We start from the raw sequence: 19,717 nt of genomic DNA, 5'->3' as shown, positions 1-19,717 counted from the left end.
CTGCCAGAACGTGCTGGAAGTTCTCATTAGATTGTCTTCGATGTTGTTGTTAGAAGTGAGCAACTGGAACGCTCACCATCAGCAGACTGCGTCGAACCTTTGAGAGTGTCTGATCTTGAACCGACGCTTGCCAACACCAAAATGGTCAAGTAACGGGTGTTATAGGTGTAAGCACCTTCCAGTACATCTTAATCTCGCAGCTGAATGGCCTCTGCTCACCAAAGGCAACTAGGGAGAGAGAGGAAGAGAGGAGAGAGGTAGAAACTAGGGCACTGTTATCTGGCCCCTTTTTACCAACCAGCAGGCACAAGGCAGAGAAAGAGAAAGAAAGAGCTGTGGACAGGAGAGCAGGAGAGGAGATCAGAAGTGTAGTGAAGCTGTAGACAAGACGGGGGAACCTCTGGAGTCAACATCCGACGTCAAGGAGCTCAGGACAAACAAGACACAAACAAACACACACTCCGTCTATTCACGGCCACATACACACTCGCATTTCACTCACTCACGTCGTACACGCCAACACACGTGCAAACCACAGGCACGCGCACGCACACACATCCACAACTTTGCACGCTCATCGAGCAAGCAAGATGTTTGAGGAGCAGGCGACCAAGGTCAAGATCACGTCCGTGGTGATCGTGGTGGGCATGTCGTCCATGCTGGCGGCGGTGGTGACCGACCACTGGGCCGTGCTCAGCCCCCGGGTGGAGAAGCTCAACGCTACCTGCGAGGCGGCCCACTTTGGCCTCTGGAGGCTCTGCAAGAAGACCATCTTCATTGTGGAGGAGGACCCTCAGGGCAAAGGCTGCGGCCCCATCAGTTTACCTGGAGGTATGGAGCCTCTTCATCTTGCAGTTGGTGAATAAAAACTGGCTGTTTGGTGATTTTTGTTTTTCTCTGCTTAAGGCTAAACATTCTTATTTGTTATCAGGGTGAATTTGTTGTGTGGTTGCTGACTGACAGCTCTGCTGGCTTGAAATGATCCTGGATGTGTGGTCACAGTGAGGAGGGTTTTTTTTTTTTTTTTTTTTTTGTTCCAGAAGAAATATTCATACTGCAGGTCTGTTTTATGTATCTGTGAAAACATGTGGGTCAGCATCGACTAAAACAACAAAAAAAATGGATTTAAGAGCTGAACATGTTTGCTAGCTCTCATCTACTCGTATCACACTTAGAATTAAGCTTTGACTTTGACGTATGTGGTTTCAGCTATGCAAAAAGGGTGTTTTTCCATTACTTCACTATTTTCATTCATCTTTGTTGTACCAAACCCTAAAATATTGTTGCTTTGATATTTTAACATTATTTAAAGGACAATTTCAGTGAAAGTAAAGAAGGAAGAGAGAAGGCTGGACTCTGAGGCTGCAGGTTTTTCTTCCATCTCTCCCGTCTCACACACATATGACCACGGCATGTTCATATGTGTGTTTGGACTGAACGTGGAACACTGAGCCAGCTTTTCATTGAACCATCATTATCTTCCACAGAGGAAGTCTCTGAACACACTGCCAATTAAGCACTGTCAAACAGCTGAAGTCAAGTGCATAATGGAAGAGTATCACTGCTATACTTCACAGTTCACATGGCAATAACATGAATCTGTTCCATCCGTGCTGGGCGACTCTCAACGCGAGGAGCGAGATAAATCCATTTTACCTCGTAGCGAAGCCCCAATTTCTCTAAATTCCCTGAAACTACTTTTTCTTTGCCTGATTTACCACATCACAGCAGCAAGCGTTCATCATCATTTGTCAGCAAACTGTCTGACTCTATATGAAAATGTATGATCATAAAATGGTATTTAACTTCTTCATCTCTTGTTCAGTCTGACTGGCAGTGTCACAGCAGATCTGAGGGTAACCGGCTTTGATCAAACCAGACACAAGACTGTTTGAAGTCAAGTCAAGTCAAGTCAGTTTTATTTATATCACCCAATGACACACAATTTGCCTCAAGGGGCTTTACAATCTGTAAAGCGTAAGACACCTTTTGTCCTTAGACCCTTGAGTTGGATAGAGAAAAACAGGTCCATGGTCCCCGCTTTGAGCAACCCCGATTTAAAACCATCAATTTGCGAGAAGACGCTTGCTTAATTTCCCTCATTGCATGACACTGCATACAATAAGCGGTTCCCAAAAATAAAGTCAAAAGCACAGAAGCATTCTATGTTGTGTTTAAAGTCTGCTTCTCCAAAATAGCCATGTAGCTTTAATTACAAGTGCTGTTAGAAGGTATACTGTGTCTCTCTGGCCTCTGGCTGTGTGTGCGTGCCTGGCAGCCTGACTGAGAGATTTCACTCTGACTCTATCATTGACTTTAGCCTGCAGCTCCAGCACCTCAGGATCAGTACAGGCCTTAATGAAGTGTGGCTTCCCGCTTCAGCTCATGAGTTAGAGTACACCTGGGAGACTCAGGAGGGCTGAGGGGGATTGGGGGAAAAGCAGGAGCCTGTGTGGGTGGATAGAGGCAGGGATGCCTCTGTTGATGGGGAAGGAGGGAGCACTTTTACAGTGCTCAAAGAAGGAGGGGGGCTCTCAGTGAGGAGAAGTGAACATCGCGGGCCTCCAGAACTGCTTCTTGGTGTAAAGTGGAGAGAGAAATCTTAGAAAGGACACATAGGTCTACATACCCCAAACCACTGTGACATTTCCACAAGTCATTCTCTCATGATACCTGAAAAAGTCTAGTGATGTGATGTGGGGCTGCGCAGCACTGCCATTTGCTCCCACGCCAAGCTCAATAGTTTAGTTATACAAGCCTCAGTGCCATCAGAACGATCTGTGCATGTGGTGGTGTCCCGAGTCCTCTGTGCTGTCTTTTATGCCACGTAATGTGAAGATGACATTGGGTGAGATCAGCGGCATGTCCAGACTGGGGTACCACTGACATATGCAAGGGTGGCATGAGGTGTGGCCGCAAGTCAGAATAGCATTCACTGACCTTTTACTTTAATTACTAAACTAGAACTGTCACTCGGCAGATCACCAGACATACTTTAGGCGTAATCGGTGTGACTTGTGTTGGCCAATCAGATTTCAGGTTTGGCCGGTACCACCACCCTCGTGGGTGAGATGCTGCCTCTTCAGAGAGTGAGCTTCAGTGACTGTCCTGACCAGGCGAAGATGACTGTACTTCACCAGTGGCCAAGGAAAAGCGTCTGCAGGGTTCTTCTTAACAAGTGTTATCTCTACTGGCACCCAGTTAGTCATTCTGCCAGGTTGGTGTAATCTGACAGCAGAGAGGACCAGAGAGAAACACAGCCACTCTCCGGCTTGAGCTGTTCGCTTTCTCCTCGACAGAGTGATATTGGGAAGAGCAGCGTGGCTGAGTACTGAATGCTTGCGCTGGATTGCACACTTTGTGTCTAATTTCACGTGCAATAGTGTTTCTGTTTCACATCTGATAAATTCACAGGTGTTTTTTTTTTTGTTCTTTTTTTAAGGGAGCCAGTGTTTCGCACCTAAGAAGCCAACCTTAACACCAACATTAACACCTCATGAAAAGGCTTGCATCATGGAGTCATTTTGTCTCCTTCCAGAGATGTTACACTCCAGAATTCAACCTACAGTACCTTTGGACCTTGCTAAACAAATATTTAGATTTAGCAACAAGTCAGTGGTGCAAGAATACACTCAGTATCTACTCTTACTGATACGCTGTAGGATGCATAAGCCTGCAAGGTTCTGGAGTCAACTCTAATATAGTTTTTGACTGATCTACCAAAGGAAGTGGTCCCTGAATTTTGAGCCTAATGGAGTGGCTGAATGGATCACTACAACACTAGCTTTGCTTTATCTGCTTCTTAATTTAAGGTGTGTTGTAGAGTTTAGCACATAAGCAAAGCACAGTGGTGCCAAAAAAAAACCCCTGAGTTGATAGTGAGTGTACTATAACAGATTACATCCTTGATGAACAGCAAGCAGCCGTGATTGGACTTAATGACACACATTTGCATTTTCCCAAACAGAGGGGGAGTTGGTCGTCAAGAGACGCGTACACAAACACTTTTTATATAGGTACAATTACACTGCTTTTGTGAAGGGGTTGCGTAACAACGGCAGCAAAGCGGTGAACCCAAATGACTTTTGAAATTAGCTTCCCACAAATGACGCATGACAGCTTGAGTGCTGTAAAAATCAAACAACCCCTTTATGGATCGCACTATGCTGCTCGGCTGGGAAATAAAGAGCATAAATGGTGCTTTTGTGTGCACGTGTGTGTTCGTACACATATGTGAGGAAAGAAGCTAGGGAGAGGAATTTATTATCGCAGATGTTTGCTTACAAATGGTCAAGCATCATGTTTTGTGGTCTTGCAGTGGAAAGATATTACCACCAGAGCACAAACACTTTCAAAATAAAACGTCCTCTTCCTCTTTCAGCAACGCAGTGCCTGGTGGCTGGTGTCCCCATTTCATCCCCTCAAAAGCACCGATGTCACCTTGAACCACTATTTTCACTCTCTGGACACCCAGTCATTTACCTCTCTAGTGTGCCAGGTTCCTGCTTCGAGTGCAGAGCAAGAACTGTGGACGTGTGGCACTAATTTGGCATTCAGAAAACAAGTATAAGGTTCAAAATTTGAATGAATCATTTCATTTTATGTAAATTTGAAAAATCCAATAGGAAATTGACATTCACAGATAACTGCTGCCTTCACTTGCAGATTGAGATGCTGGGGTTTACAGTGGTTTGAGGTGATTGCATGATGATGACAGTCACACTTGGATGTTTTGAATTTAATGACAAGGGTCAGGCCACACACACACCCACCCACACACATGCACATTCAGGATTAGGCTGTGAGGACTCTCCTGTGCTGCTGTGTCCCAGTTATTAGAGTTCCTGGTGGAATAGCCATTCAAATACCACCAGCACCACCATCACCACCACCCATCCTATTCACATTGACCCAGAATTAGTCGGTCATTCTTCTGTTACAAGATACAGCAGAGTGCAGTTGTCAACATAGGTGAAAAGATGGAAAAAAACAAATTAACGTTGCTAAAAGCCATCTGTTTTTTGATGCCAGTTCATGTATTTCCAAACCTTTGAAGGTTAAATGTGGAAAAGGTGACACAAGCATATAAACCAACTGTAAAAAGAAAAGGAAAATCATAAGCATACTAAACTGAAAGAAGCTGAAGTTGAAGCATGAGACAAGTATGATGACAGGTGGAAAGGAGAGAATGGAGAGGAAGGAAAAGATAAAGGAGAAGTTGCATATCAAAGAGAGGAGGGGGCAGCAGAGTTTAATGGAAAGAGGCGAAACTAAGATGACAGGCGATACCTCGTTTTAATCACTCTCTCCCTGGAACTAAATCTCCCCATTAGCCAGACTGCAAGGTCAATTATACGCACCCAGATGTTGTCTCCCTCAGTGAATGTTCACCATCTAAAGTTATGACACAGTGTGAGTGCTTTTTTAGCAACAGAGTAACAGTTAACTCCAGCAGTATGCGTCATAAAAGTAAAAACTTGGCACCAAAAGTTAAAGGACCAGTGTGTAGAATTTAAGGGGATCTTTTGGCAGAAATAGAATTTATAATTATGTTTCTGTTGCCCTGAAATGACCAAAAACAAAATCTGTTCTTGCAGGTTTACGCCAACAAAATCTATGATCGTCTGTTAGAATCTTACTTCTTGCTTCTTTGTCAAATCAAGTACCCCTGCGTATTTCATGTGGTAAATCTGCCACTGTTGCTGCTGTAAACTGCATAGGTGCCTTGCTAGATTGATAGGTGTAGGTGTGATAGGTGTAGCAACACTTACTAAAGGGGGTGGAGTTTAGCGAATGGTCAAGCACTCAACCTTAAGAAAATCACTCACAATCCTAACTTTCATTTTCTTTCACTGCTCTCTAATTGTCCTTCTTCCTTCATTGAGATCAAGCAGATAAGTCGAGGCTGAAATCTGAATCTGAAGCTCTCTTTGTATAAATCAAGTCTGTCTGTCTTGTTTTTGTGTGGTGGCCAGATAATAGTCTTCATAGAGACTTGTGTAAATCTTAGAGCTACACTCAACTACAAATTAGCTTAGATTAGCTTAGCCCCAGAGGTAAAGAGAAGACTAATGAAAATAATATATCTACAGAAGCAAGCTGCACTGTGACCCCGCCTCCGCTTCTCCCTGCTGCCAGCCTGTCCATCCCCTCACACACACACACACACACACACACACACACACACACACACACACACACACACACACACACACACACACACACACACACACACTTCCAGGATCGTCTACTATTACACACACACACACCCACACACACACACACACACACACACACACACACACACACACACACACACTTCCAGGATCGTCTACTATTACACACACACACACACACACACTTGCCTTTACATGGGTAAATAGATAGGACTAGGCAAGACCTGCAGCAGCCTGTTGCTAGGTTACCTCTTTAGTGATTCTTTCTCATCCTGGGTAACAAACAGTTCCTCTGTTGCCAGGTGCACACATACAGAAACATAGTATGTGCATGTGCACGCACACACACAGACACCAGCACACAAACACTGTCCATCTCTGTGTGGACAGAGAGAGCAACTGTCTGCTTTATGGGTTTAATCTCAGCGAGAACGGATGGTGAGTGGAGGAAAGACGGGATGCTCGCTTGGCCTCACTGCCCCTCCCTCTCAGCCCAGCTGCCCTCAGAGACAACAAATGGATAGATGGATGTGTGGGCAATGGCTGCACCCGGGAATCGTTTTCCTATATGGGGCTTTATTGAAGATTGTGGTCAAAGGACGACAATTTGAGAAAGCAAAGTCCAGAAATGCGTCATTCTTTGTAGAAATGAGTGTGGACTGATTTCTGAGAAGTAAACACAGCCAACACGGAGGACAGTGAAGAGTTTGACTTTAAGACATTTTATTTTGGGATGACATCAAGTCACAGAACACTGCTGTGATCTGGGGGCGGTGTTGAACGTACATCTGATCAAACAGCCAGAGAGGAGCTGCAACAGTTGCGCAAGCTTATTCTTTACCAATTTAGAGGAGAGAAAGATGAGAAACGAGTACACAGAGAATACAAAGAGTGTCGTTCAACCGAAGAGACTCCGCTTTGAGTCACTTGGTTTGCATCAACCCTGGTGATATGTGCATGAGCTGCGGGGAAGGGACCGAACACAGAGCGGCCTCATTCAGAACTACAATAGATTTTAAGGAATCTTATCTTTTATGATAGTGTTATTGAGAGGAAAGGTTATTTCCACAGGTTAAAACTAATGAGATTGAAATACGAAAACACAAGAGAGTAGCATGTAATAAAATCTAATACATTTGTTAGCTGAACAGTGTGGAACTGAAGGCACTGAATACATGCAAAACAGTGAAATAAATGAATACTGAAGCCATGTAATATTCACTTCTTCTTAGCCGCATGTCTCATTAATGTACATGTTAGCTCGCTAATGGGCTCTACTGAGAGATTTACATTAACCTTTGCATTAGTTGCGAGTGTACTGTAGCGTAGCGGCACGGGTTCAACCCGAGCCACCTGCTCTCACCGCCTCATGTTGGATCTGCCTCTGTCTATCGCTCCCTCTCATCCTCTTCTCTCTCTTTCTGTCTTACTCTGCAGCAAAAAACTGTTCCTACTTCAAACACTTTACCTCGGGGGAAGAAGCTGAAGTTTTTGAAGTCAAGACCCAGAAAGGTGGGTGCCTCCTCAGCGCCACCCAGACTACTGTTACAACAGATCCTGACTTTTTCAGACCCAACTGCCTGCCTGTGATGAGACAGAAACATACCAGAAACCATTTCTAGTAAAGCAAGAGGAAAGTAGGTGTACAGTAATTTTCTACATGGATTTCTGATCAGATACCACAGATCCATGTAATAAAAATCTAAGCGAGACCACAACAATAAGCGAACACTACTCCTCTACACATTCCTTTCTTGCAATAGCAATTTTTTTTCAATATAATGAGGCAATGTTTAAACACTAACTCAGCTACATGCACTGTGTTCCTCATATCAGATAAGAAAGATATCTGTTCCAATATCCTCTGATTTCCATCTTTTCATCTTCCCCTCTTTACCAAGAATGGTATTTTCAAAGTGAATGTATTTCCAGGAAACAGCCTCTGTGCGTCTGTGTTGGCTCGCTGACTGTTTCACCTTCTGACTAGACAGAGAGGAACACAAAGGGAAGCAAGAGGGAACACACGGCTAGATACTCATATAAGCAGCAATTACAGATTATTGTCAGGGCTTTTGATGAATTGCAGGAGATGTACAGCACACGGTTATATCTTGGTGGAATTAATGAAGAAACATATTGAAAATTCTAGATTTATACTGCGTTTCATACATGGTGCAAGGTCAATAGGACCGTACATTCACTGTGTAGCGTCAGATACACAATATTACAGACAAAGAAATATATCTGTTTACATCAATTCATGGCTCTGTACTGTAACTGTGTTTATAAGCACAACATGGTGTACAGACAGGAAAGGCAGGTATTTTTAAAAGCTTTACTTGCACATTTTACTTAGAATTATGGATAAAGACTTTATTTTTTTTCCTTGGGAAATGCACAAGCTGCCTGGCAATGTGTGAAAAATGAGCTCCAATTTTATTAGCTGCAGCAATTAAAGTGATGTATATGTTAATGCATCAATTTTTTATAATACAACAATATAATATGCATTGTTCTGAAATGGTCCATTCTGCATGCTGTATAATTTTACTTTTTGTACTTATATTTTGAAGCTCATACCTCTGTGCTGGTACTTCAAATTTTAGGTAAAACATTCAGTGCAGGGATATTTTTGCTACTTTAGGAAAAGACATAAGCACTTGTTCCACCACTGACCTACTGTGCCAGCAGAAAGTACGACATAGAACGAAGACAAAAATTAATTTTCAAATCGGGACAGCCTGGAAATCTGTTGATGGAAGACAACACACCGTGCAGAAGTGAGCAGGACCGAGCAGAAACATGCACACAGGAGGTGCATAAAACCATTCACAGAGACCGTCTCGCTCATGCGTACTCACACAGACCAGCAGTCCTCAAACAGACACAGAATGAGCCCGACCTAAGCTGGGCGTAAGGTAATTTTACACCTGGTGTTTCACCACAGTTGGGATGCTGAAATGGAATAGGATGCTCTGAGGATCATTTCTATCACGGTTGGAGTGTGAGAGCGAGGGAAAGACTAGATTATTTTTATCGAACAGACAGGAGAGGAGAGCAAGATCTTCTAATCATCTTGTTATAAGCCTGCAGCATCTTATCTGACATGCAAATGGTGTTATTGCCAGTTTGAAAAAATGACTGTTGTTTTTAACGTGAGGCTAATTTAAAGGCTAATTATCTGTGTCATAACTTGCCGGAGTGCAATATTGAAACACTTATTATGTAAACGATACTGCAACCTCCCCTTCTGTTCCTACCCACCCTCTCAATTTTTAATCGCTGCCACTTTGCTGCCTCTCTTCCTCCCATCATGTTCTCACTCACTCTTGCCTCCTCACCATTTTCCTGCCTCTCTTCTCTCTCATTCTTTGTTTCCTTTTACTGTCTCTTCCACATTCTTCCTCATTTCTTTCCTTTTTTTCCTTCTTTCCTTAATCTCTCCTCTCCTCAGAGTACAACATCTCGGCAGCAGCCATCGCCATCTTCAGTCTGTTCTTCATGATCCTGGGCACCCTGTGTGTTATATTCTCTTTCGGGAAGGGGCGGGACTACCTGCTCCGGCCTGCTGGGATGTTCTTCGCCTTTGCAGGTCAGACATGACAGATAGAGTGAATCACAGATCAGGCTTTGTGTGGCACTCTTCTCTCGGAGCTACAGCTCAACTTGAAATGAGGTGTGTCAGCGCCATCATCACGCATGCCTTTTCTTTTGGTGATGAATGTTACAGCTAAGTTAACAGAGATGACAAAGCTGATTCTTCTTTTTGGAGGTGGGAAGTACTGACAGAGTAGATCTGGGGCAACAGTTCAAGTGTCTTAAAGTGTTGAATTAACTGTTACAGACTCAAAGTTGATTTTTTTTCCCAGCAACTCGTTCTTTGTTCTTTGGCTTGCAGGACTGTGCATCATCATTTCTGTCGAGGTAATGCGCCAGTCTGTCAAGCGTATGATTGACAGTGATGAGACCATCTGGATTGAATACTACTACTCTTGGTCCTTTACCTGCGCCTGCGCCTCCTTCACCCTGCTCATCCTCAGTGGAGTCGCCCTGCTCCTCATCTCCATGCCCCACATGCCACGTAACCCCTGGGAGACCTGCATGGATGCTGAGCCTGACACCTTAGATTAGCCACAGGTGACGCAACAGGCACATCTGACGGCCTAGTTAAAATGAGGAAGTACAAGTGGTTTTGCCCTTTAACTACCTATTCCACATATTTATCATTACTGCAATCTATTTCCCAAAGCATTCAACACTTTTTAGCCTGATTTCCCGCCTTCCATGTCCATTAATTTCAGTTCATGTTATAAAATATTCAAATCAACTTGGAGAGACTTGTGATAGATAACCAGCCACAGCAAAAACAATGACATTCTTGCTATCTTGACATGGTGAAACGAAGCAGGAATCGTTTTAAAATCTCTTCCTTATTGGTGTGTCTTGAGACTTAAGAGTCTTCTGCCGTGCAGCACCTTTTTTTGAGTATTAACCAAACTCACATCATCTATTTTTACAAGGTCCATCTGTTTATAGTTTATCATTATCTTATTTAATTTTTGGTTTTGTGGCAACATATTTCATAAATGCGATGCTTTTCCGCTGCAGTGTCTGAAGTTTAGGTCGCTGGAACTGTTCACAAGCGCCTGAGCACAAGTGGGCCCTGCTTGCAACTGCATCTCCATGTGACGAAAAAAGCAAATTTTTGCAAATTGAAATTTGAAAATTGACTGGAAGTCAAGAAAAAATCAGTCAGTCAGATTTGCAGTAGACTGACTGGAGTAAAACATGCAAACACATTTAAGGGTTTTGACATGTTACAGTACAAAAAAAATGCTCAAAAATACAATGTAAAATTGTAAATGGTTGTTTGTGGATAATATGACATCTGAATTGTCAACAACCGCAGTTGGTCATTTTATAAATGTCACACTAATGAGAGTAAAATGATTTTCAGATGCTGGTTTATACTTGACTAGATGAAAGAAATACAGTGTGACAACAAAAAGGCAAAACGTGATCAAAGGTTTAGTCGGAGACCAGATAGAGATACAACAGACCAGGCGAGATCTAAAAGAAAGAGAGAAAAAAAAAGAAAAAGGACCGAATTAAAGTGTACTACACCAAACCAGATAAAGACGGTGAGAAACTGCACGGTAACGCTTTGTTTAAAGTGAAGTAGTGAATCGTTATAATGGGCTACTGTCACTGCAGTCTTTTCTTTTCTCCAAGGACTTTCTGCAATCAATCTGTGCCATTGATTGTCTGCAGAGAACCCTCTTGTCTGATACTCCCTTGTTGACATCAGTCATTTATTTCAGGTCAGTGTTCAAGACCCCCGATAATTTAAGTCCAGAGGATCCGATCTATAATATTGTCCATAGTATTTGGTGAGTCTCTGGGTTATGCTTTGTATGTTAGCAAATGTACTCTGCTTTGAGCATTTAAAAAAATAGTTACAACAGCAGAAATATACAGAGAAAGTTTAGAAATGAACTGACCGTGTGCTAAGCCTCTACCCTCAACAGCTATTGTCCAATCATAGCTTCAGAAGAGAAATGAGGTTTGGCAGAATTCCATCCATCCATCCATCCATCCATCCATCCATCCATTTTCTATGCTGCTTATCCCTTTCGGGGTCGCGGGGAGGCCGGAGCCTATCTCGGCTGTCAACGGGTGAGAGGCAGGGTACACCCTGGACCGATCGCCAGCCAATCGCAGGGCACATACACACAACCATTCACACTCACACTCACACCTAGCGGCAATTTAGAGTCACCATTCAACCTAATGAGCATGTTTTTGGTCTGTGGGAGGAAGCCGGAGTGCCCAGAGAGAACCCACGCATGCACAGGAAGAACATGCAAACTTCACACAGAAAGGCCCGACCCGGGAATCGAACCTGCGACCTTCTTGCTGTGAGGCATGCACACTACCTGCTGCACCACTGTGCAGCCCGTTTGGCAGAATTGTCAAGCTAAAAATGAAGTGGTGGGTAAAGGGCTGCAAGAGCGACAGCCTGTACACAAAGGGTTTTACGGTGGTTTCTTTTTTAAACTCTCTCCAAAACCAAACATTCAAGCATAAAAAGTTTCTGTTGAGGTTGATGTGAGGTTGACATGAGGTTGATGTTAGCTTAACTTGCTAGCCAAAAAAAATGCTAAAATCAAAAATTGCTAAAATCAAAAATTGACTGTCACCCGCCCAAAATGAGAAGCCGGCTTTTGTCTTCCCTTGAAATCGAGGAATGGCCCCTTATTGTGAAAATTACAAAGAATTTCAAGGTAAATCCAGTAAATCTGCAAATTGTATCACTGAAAACTGCATCGTGCCATGTGAACATGGAAAGCTTGATAGCGGCGTGCGGCTAAGCAAACGGTCAGTTGAATTTTTGCCTCATAAGGGTACAGTCACACATTAGAGAAGAACATGAGCCAGTCGGCATCTTCACTTCAGCTTCAGTGATCGTTGATACGAATAACATTGATACGGTCGTTAACCTGAATTTGTGTATGTGTGACCATACTCTAACTTTGGCGTATGAAGCGTATCTGCTCTTAAAATACATTATAAACATCCATAGAGAATTTCTTTGACTTGAAAAAAAATATAGATGTTTGTGGAACTTTTTTATTTGCAATGTATTGAATTATTACTTTCCTTTCGGGACATGTAGGCCTCAAGCTAAAATATTTAGGATAAGTATGACACAGATGACATTTTCATTTAAGTATTGCTATTGATTGTAAAATGGTACCTTAAAGTTTAAATACTATTTTGTTCTGTAGACAACTATATTGTTGCTGTCAGATGAAAACCTCATTCAGACTTTCTTTCACTTGTTCTTCTAATTATTTTGATGTTCAAATCATAAATGACCTTTTCAGTTCAAGTGCAACCAATAAAAACACAAGAATCAGTTTTCACCTGACAGCAGTAATTTTTATTTGGCTCTTTTTCATGTGTAGATCTCACACAAGGGTCGTGTATTAGCAAAACAGTCCTCTATGCCTAATGTGTTATTTTTCAGTGAGTCACTTTGGCCCTTAAGTCATTCAGCCGGTGCAGGTGCAGTGAAATTAAAGTTCCATAAATGACGCTGTTTCACAGGGGAACACAAGAAGAAATGATTACATTTAGCTCTGAGGTCCATCTGACAGGAACATTTCCATTTTTCTTACTGCGATCACAAAAATTACTTGGTCATTGTACAGGTTTGTATTTTATAGAATTGAAACAATACCTGTATTTTTTCATTTATTGACTATTTTATATAATCTGCAATGATCACACGGATCCTGCCATCATACTCAGCTGTTGGCTTGTACTTTAAATTTATATCTGAATCATAAGAGATGTTACATCATGATGAGACATGCAATAATCCCAAAGGATTATAATCCCATGCCAATGTGTTTGTGACAAAAGACTCACCAAACAATCTTCCAAACAATATCCTTGATCTGTATTTTATTTTAGATATGTAAATGCTTGGATTAAGTACTTTATGTTCATGGTTGTCTTTTTTCAAAAGAAATATAATAAAACTTCCAAAATATTCAAAATTCTACTTTGGTATGTTTTTATATGTTTATCTACAGATAGAGAGATTCGATGGATAAACTCTTATCTGGAAAGTAAAAATGACATCTCTCCTCTGTCATTGCTCACGCATTTACGGACTCGATTCAGTCCAGGAACCTCTGAATAAGAAAATGTGGCTGAATTGAGAAACAACCCTACTGGAAATGCTCCAGAGACCTTATACACTGCAGGTCAGGACTTTTCAGGGCTGGATGTGATAAATGCACGAAGCTCCCTAAATCATTCATGAGGCCTTTACCATAGAGCGATGAGACCAGCAGGAGCAGAGCGTACATTAAGACACAACTGTATTACAGTACTCTCTGCTGCCTACATTGGTTTTGATATTGTTTGTTCAAACGCAATACCTTTTTCCATGTGAGAAGCAATATTATGCCAATTAAGATAACACACACAAAAATGTGTTGTACTTATGGATCCCACATTTTTTGCACCTTTGGTAATTTGTGCATAGTCCAAGGCTGAAGCACAAAGTAGTTGGTAGAATATATGGCATCTGTTTGCATTTATCAAGGCTGGAGGCTAGACTTTGTGCAGAGGCAAAGGTAGGTCCATAAATAATTGTAACTTGCTTAACAGACCAAAAAAGAGACTAAGCAGGAACACACTTCATCTTCCTGTCGCATCAAACTTATGCTGTTAGATTTGTAAGATTTGTATTTCTTGAGGAAAACTTCAAAGAAATGCTGGTAAAACTGCTTTCATGTGTAATTGGTGAGAAATTGTGGAGAAAACATAATCATACCAACACATCCTCATACATAAACGACTGAACAGGTCTATTGCCAATGATGCAGCCCATGTGTGCTATACCCTCACACTTGTAGTCAGCACTAGCACTCTGAAATTTAAATAACCGATGCACACAAAGCTGGAAAAGGCTGTAAGATGAAAGCCAAACATTTTCAGGTAGCCATTTCCTCCCTTCGTCATGTAATTAAGAAATGGCAGCTAACAGGAACAGTGGGCGTCAGGTTGAGGTCTGGAACCAAGAAAACTTTGAGAGGGAACTGCTTGTTGGACCACTAGAAAGGCAAATCAAACCACTGTTCTACTGTGACACCTGCACAAATATGACCTTCACTGGAGAGTCATCAGAAGAAAACCTTTCCTGCATCCTCACAATTCAGCATCAGAAGCTTACAAAGGAACATCTAAGCAAGCCCGAGGCGCAAGCTGAAGGTTTTGCCATGGCTCTCAAAGTCCCATGACCTAAACATCACTGAAAATCCTCAAAATAGCAGTGCATGCAAGACGGCTCAAGAATCTCACAGAACTAGAAGCCTCATGCAGGAAGAAAATCGTCCAAACAAGAGCTGAAAGACTCCTGACCAGCTACAAAAAGCCTTTACAAGGTGCCAAAGGTGGTGTTAGTAAGTTCTAAGATAAGATAACATAAGATAAGATAAGATAAGATATAAGACCGTGGTGCCCAAACTTTTGCTTCAGAGTATGTTATTTTGAAACTTTCAGATGTGGAAATACAAAAGTAACCTTGCTTAAATTATTGAAGATTTACCTCTTTAACTTTTCAGAAATGCTAGGTGTAGCCTCAGAAATGCCACTGGTTTGTCTCACCTTTGTGTCACTTTGTTGATGAGGAAAGTTGACGTTTGCAGGAGTCATCCGGTTCTTTGAGTCACTGCTATGAATGTAAAGCTGTCAGTCCCTTTCCTGACCTCTGACTGAGTGCTGTCAAAGCTGTTACTATTCTCTACACACAGCAGCACAGTACAAGCATTTTCCATTCAGCCGTGTCCCTCGGAGAGCGTATGAGCTGGCAAAAAATGTTTAAAATCACAGGGTTGGATTTCTTGCAAGTCTAGTGGACAGGGTAGAAAAAGAACATGAAATGACATTGATGTGACTGAGCGCGGTGTGATGACAGCAGCAGAGAGACCCAGAGATATGCATAACATCCTGAAAGAGCAGAGATGGACAAAAAGCTGTCTTCCTTGTGTTGTTTTGTCAGTGTTTTGTCTTTTTGGCTCAATAAGAATAAAAAAAAAGAAGAGGAAGAAGAGGACATGATCCTCCAAAGAGCTGTGAAGTTCTGCCAGCAGCGCAAAGGAAACAAACAGAGACTGAACTTGAACTTTTGAACTTGAAGTGCTCAACATTAAATATTTTAATAAAGCTGACAAAACCTGCAGCTAAATTTGCTGCTGTTTTCTTTGATCCAAATACCCACACATGCAGAACTTGCAAACAGTCAAACGCTTACTTCTGTGTATCTTGTTGTAAGACCACGGGTGTTGGTGTTGGGACCTTTGTAACAGCATCTTAATTTTCTCTCTCTCTCACCCTATATGATGTCACTTGAGCTATATTTCACATTTTACTGATCATTTTGATGTTTTTTTTTTGTTCTTATACCTTTTTTCAGTCTCACTGGCTTTAATCTAAAGAGACAGAGCGCAGCGTTTGCAAAGAAAGCTGATCTGCTCGACTGCTCTTCACCTCAGGGAGACGGTGAAACTGACACTCAAGTTAGCCTGAAATACTACTTTCACCCCAGCTCTGTCTCCACTCTGCTTATGTGTGACTGTATCTCTCTTTCCTTCAGTCATACCTGCCTCTCTTTCCCTCTGATTCTCTGACAGTTTCTATCCATCCTTGTTATCATGCCCTTTTTTGTTTGCAGCTCTCTCTGCTGCCCACACTCTTTACTCCGCATCCCCAATTCTCCCTCTTCAACCAGATTTTTCTTTTTTGTCCCTTTCTTTCTCTGTCACACGTCTTTTTTTCCTGATATTTTCTCTATTTTCTTCGTCTTTCTCTCTTTTTTTCTCTTTTTTTGCCTGGCAGCAGATTATGCCCCCCTCCTTTCTCCTCTTTGTTTCACTTCATTAATCACCCTGTTTCTTTGTTTTCCCTCTCCTGAGTCGACTTCAATCTTCTCTTCTTTTCTCTTCTCGTCTCCTTTTCCTCTGTTTCCTTTCCCTCTTTGACACTTTCCTCTGCAGGCAGTGACAGTGAGCCATTGGTTCATCCCCACCTTCTTTTTATCAGCTTTTTCCCTCCTCCCCTCCCTCCCTCTCTCTATCTTTCTGCTCCAGTGCTCTCTCAAGCAGGCACTCTGCTGCCTAATGACTTGGATCGGTAGTGACTGTTGAGCGGAGATAGACCTGTAATAAGGCAATACAATCCAGTGCAAGAGTGCAATGCACTACCAGTACTTCATCTGTACATACTATACAGTGCACACTGCACTGTGGCCTGGAGGGACAGGAGCTGACAGAGCATGGATGTGGAGATGAGATGTCCTCTGGGCTGAGAGCGCTTGACTAAATCACATATGTTTAACTGCTTTGATAGTGAAAAGAGAAGAGAGTGTGCTATGATTTATGCAAGAGAAGACTGTATATCAGCAAATGAGCACCGGCTTTAAGTTCCATGTATGTGCATGAATCATCAGCTCGGTTATGTTGATCACAAGGTTCACATAACTTGAAGTTACATTTGGAAATTGGTATAGAACAACAGGGGTTGTTGTGAAAAAGATATTTCATGCCTGACGAGCCCTGTCTCTTAGAAATGATGTTTATGTACAACTAATTAGCAAAAGCAAATAGGCTTTCGAAGGAATGCAGACCAATTACATTTTGTATTAACATAATGAGGAAATGCTGTTAATTAATGTACCCGTCAAGTCGTGAAGAAGTGCAGATACTGGAGGTTTGTTTCCTGACAATGTATTTCATGTGCTTTCTGCCAAAATAGGCAAACTTGCAATGCACTACCCAGTCATAGTGACTACAGCATTATTCAAGTTTTTATGTTTTTTATGTTGTTATGTTTAGGCACTGATAGCATTGTAAGGGAAAGCTCATGGTATGTTTAATACAGAAAAAGTCTTCTGTTGCTTAAACCTAGCCACAGTCTGGACGTGAACCCTGAACTCTGGGGTCAGAGACCTGACTTCATACTCCCACCATCCACTCCGACGACCTCCCTGCAACTCCAGTGTGTTACACCAATGCAGTGTTTTATTCACTCAAGCAAGCATTGACTGAACATAATCCAGGCAATGATTGTGTTAGTCAGCACAATATAATTAAGAATGCAAACTAGTTAGCCTGACCTACTGTTGGATGTTCATCCTGTAAAGTCATCATCTGAGTTATTGTGTCTGATGACCTTTTATAGTTTAAAAACAATAATAAAATGCTCTCTAGAGTGGATAAAACTGAGAACACCGGCCTCGTGTTTTAGATGGCTAAAACTGAGCTGGTGGAAAATTATGACGCAAGAATGCTCCAACTGTGTGTGAGACAGATAACAAGATACACTCTGCTGCCTCGGGGCAAAAGTGTTTATAATGGCCACACAGTCATAGACGAGATGAATCATACCAGTGGGAATAATAGTGCACACTATTTGGACAGTCTCTCCTCAAAGGCTTTGTTTGTACACAAGTGGAGGTGGATGAATGAAAAGAAAAAGAGAGAAAAGGTTGAAATCCTGCGCACTGGGGCACATCCATGGCTTAGTGGTCAAGCTGCTGACCGTGACTTCCTCGGTTTCAAGTCCGGTCAGGAACCTCTGCTGCATCTCTGCAACTGCGCTGTTTCTTGCCTCCACACACCTGGGCAATTGCTGTGTAAAGTGGGCATGATTGTGTGATTATTGGTTGTGTAAAACTACAGCAATCGTGAGGCAGTGTGGGGGTTTGTGATGCTGTTTGATGGTTCTTTCAGTCTTTTAAAGGTCTCTATAGCTGATCACATAATACAAGCATTTATCTGCAATGATGCTTTTTCTGTCAGATGACCTCTGTCAGATTGACGTCACAGTGCCGTATGAGATTCCTGCCGAAAGCCTTCCAGTCATAAAGTCTTTCGCATGGTTAATGCTGTGAAACGGTCACAGTTTGGTCTGGTTTAGGCATCAAAAATGATTGGCTAGCTTTAGGAAGAGATCATGAATTGGCTTAAAATAAGTATGTTTACATGTAAGTACATGTAAAAATATTTCGTTTCTGACTTGAGTTTAGTATGTTGTATGCACATATGTTCACTTATGTACACAAGTTGAAATCTACCAACCCAGACCCCCTGCATATGCAGATGTCTTTGCCCTTTTTGCTCTGAGCATCTAGAACTACTGTGGATGGGTTTACATGGTGTTCATTAAAAGCCTGATGTGTCTAATCTCAGCAATGTGCAGTACGTTTTCCTGGGTCAATATGTTGAAATCACCCACCCACAGCTTATAGCCTCCTAATGTTATATGCCTTGAAGCCTACACCCTCAAATTTGCAGGCAAGACTGCTTTCTTAACTTCAGACATTGATATCTCCACAGAGGCTGAGAGGGTTTTTACCATTCAAACTGCATTAGAAACATCCACCTCTCTTCATTCTTTTGTCATTTGAACTGTGAAGACAACCCTTACTACACTCTAACAATGTTAGTTCATATCAAAAGACAGGCATGCCTGGGAACATAGGACCCTGGAGACATAAGGATGAGCCCCCTGCAGCCTGTAAGCTTGGCTTAGAATAAGTACATGAAACTGGCAGAAACTAATCTTTCTCTGTCAAAATCTACTAAAATCTGCCTACCAGCATCTCTTACCTTAATCTCACTAATCAACACGTTATATGAGAAATAGTCCAGCACACTACTGTCCATTATTAGTGAATTGTCATTTTTCCACCTCTTACACTTCCATTTCCAAGCTTTATGCTAAGGTAAGCTAAACAGCTGCTGACTGCAGCAACATATTTACCAAATAGACATGAGAGTGGTATCAATTTTCGCAAGTCAGAAAATAAGCACATTTCCCAAAATGTCGAACTATTTCTTTAATTGCATGTGATTACACAAGTTAGGCAACAGGTAGCAGTGACAGTGCTCACACTGATTCACTTTATACTGTACATTTGCTCTATTCAAAGGGAAGACTGGACAAACAGCGATGGAGAGAGTGGA

General features: G+C 42.1%; 1 protein-coding gene across 1 annotated transcript; it reads left to right on the top strand.

Annotated features, from left to right (window-relative positions):
- Positions 1–292: 292 nt before the first annotated feature.
- On the top strand, positions 293–13,745 carry LOC139343427 (voltage-dependent calcium channel gamma-1 subunit-like). Its single transcript, XM_070981083.1, has 4 exons — positions 293–831; positions 7,614–7,688; positions 9,631–9,768; positions 10,075–13,745. Exons 1-4 carry the CDS (start codon positions 591–593, stop codon positions 10,305–10,307), a joined length of 687 nt encoding a protein of 228 aa, XP_070837184.1. The 5' UTR covers positions 293–590; the 3' UTR covers positions 10,308–13,745.
- Positions 13,746–19,717: the final 5,972 nt, after the last annotated feature.

Source organism: Chaetodon trifascialis, chromosome 15 (genome assembly GCF_039877785.1).
Source record: "Chaetodon trifascialis isolate fChaTrf1 chromosome 15, fChaTrf1.hap1, whole genome shotgun sequence".
In the NCBI taxonomy this organism is placed as follows: Eukaryota; Metazoa; Chordata; class Actinopteri; order Chaetodontiformes; family Chaetodontidae; genus Chaetodon; species Chaetodon trifascialis.
Note: the sequence above shows the minus strand (reverse complement) of the source record. Positions and strands in the feature narration are given on the sequence as shown.

Bases quoted from the DNA above. Each gene is read 5' to 3' on its own strand.
- LOC139343427 (XM_070981083.1), top strand. From the start codon at position 591: ATGTTTGAGGAGCAGGCGACCAAGGTCAAGATCACGTCCGTGGTGATC. The intron at 832-7,613 runs GTATGGAGCCTC...CTTACTCTGCAG, and splicing joins CCCCATCAGTTTACCTGGAG to CAAAAAACTGTTCCTACTTC. The intron at 9,769-10,074 runs GTCAGACATGAC...TTTGGCTTGCAG, and splicing joins GATGTTCTTCGCCTTTGCAG to GACTGTGCATCATCATTTCT.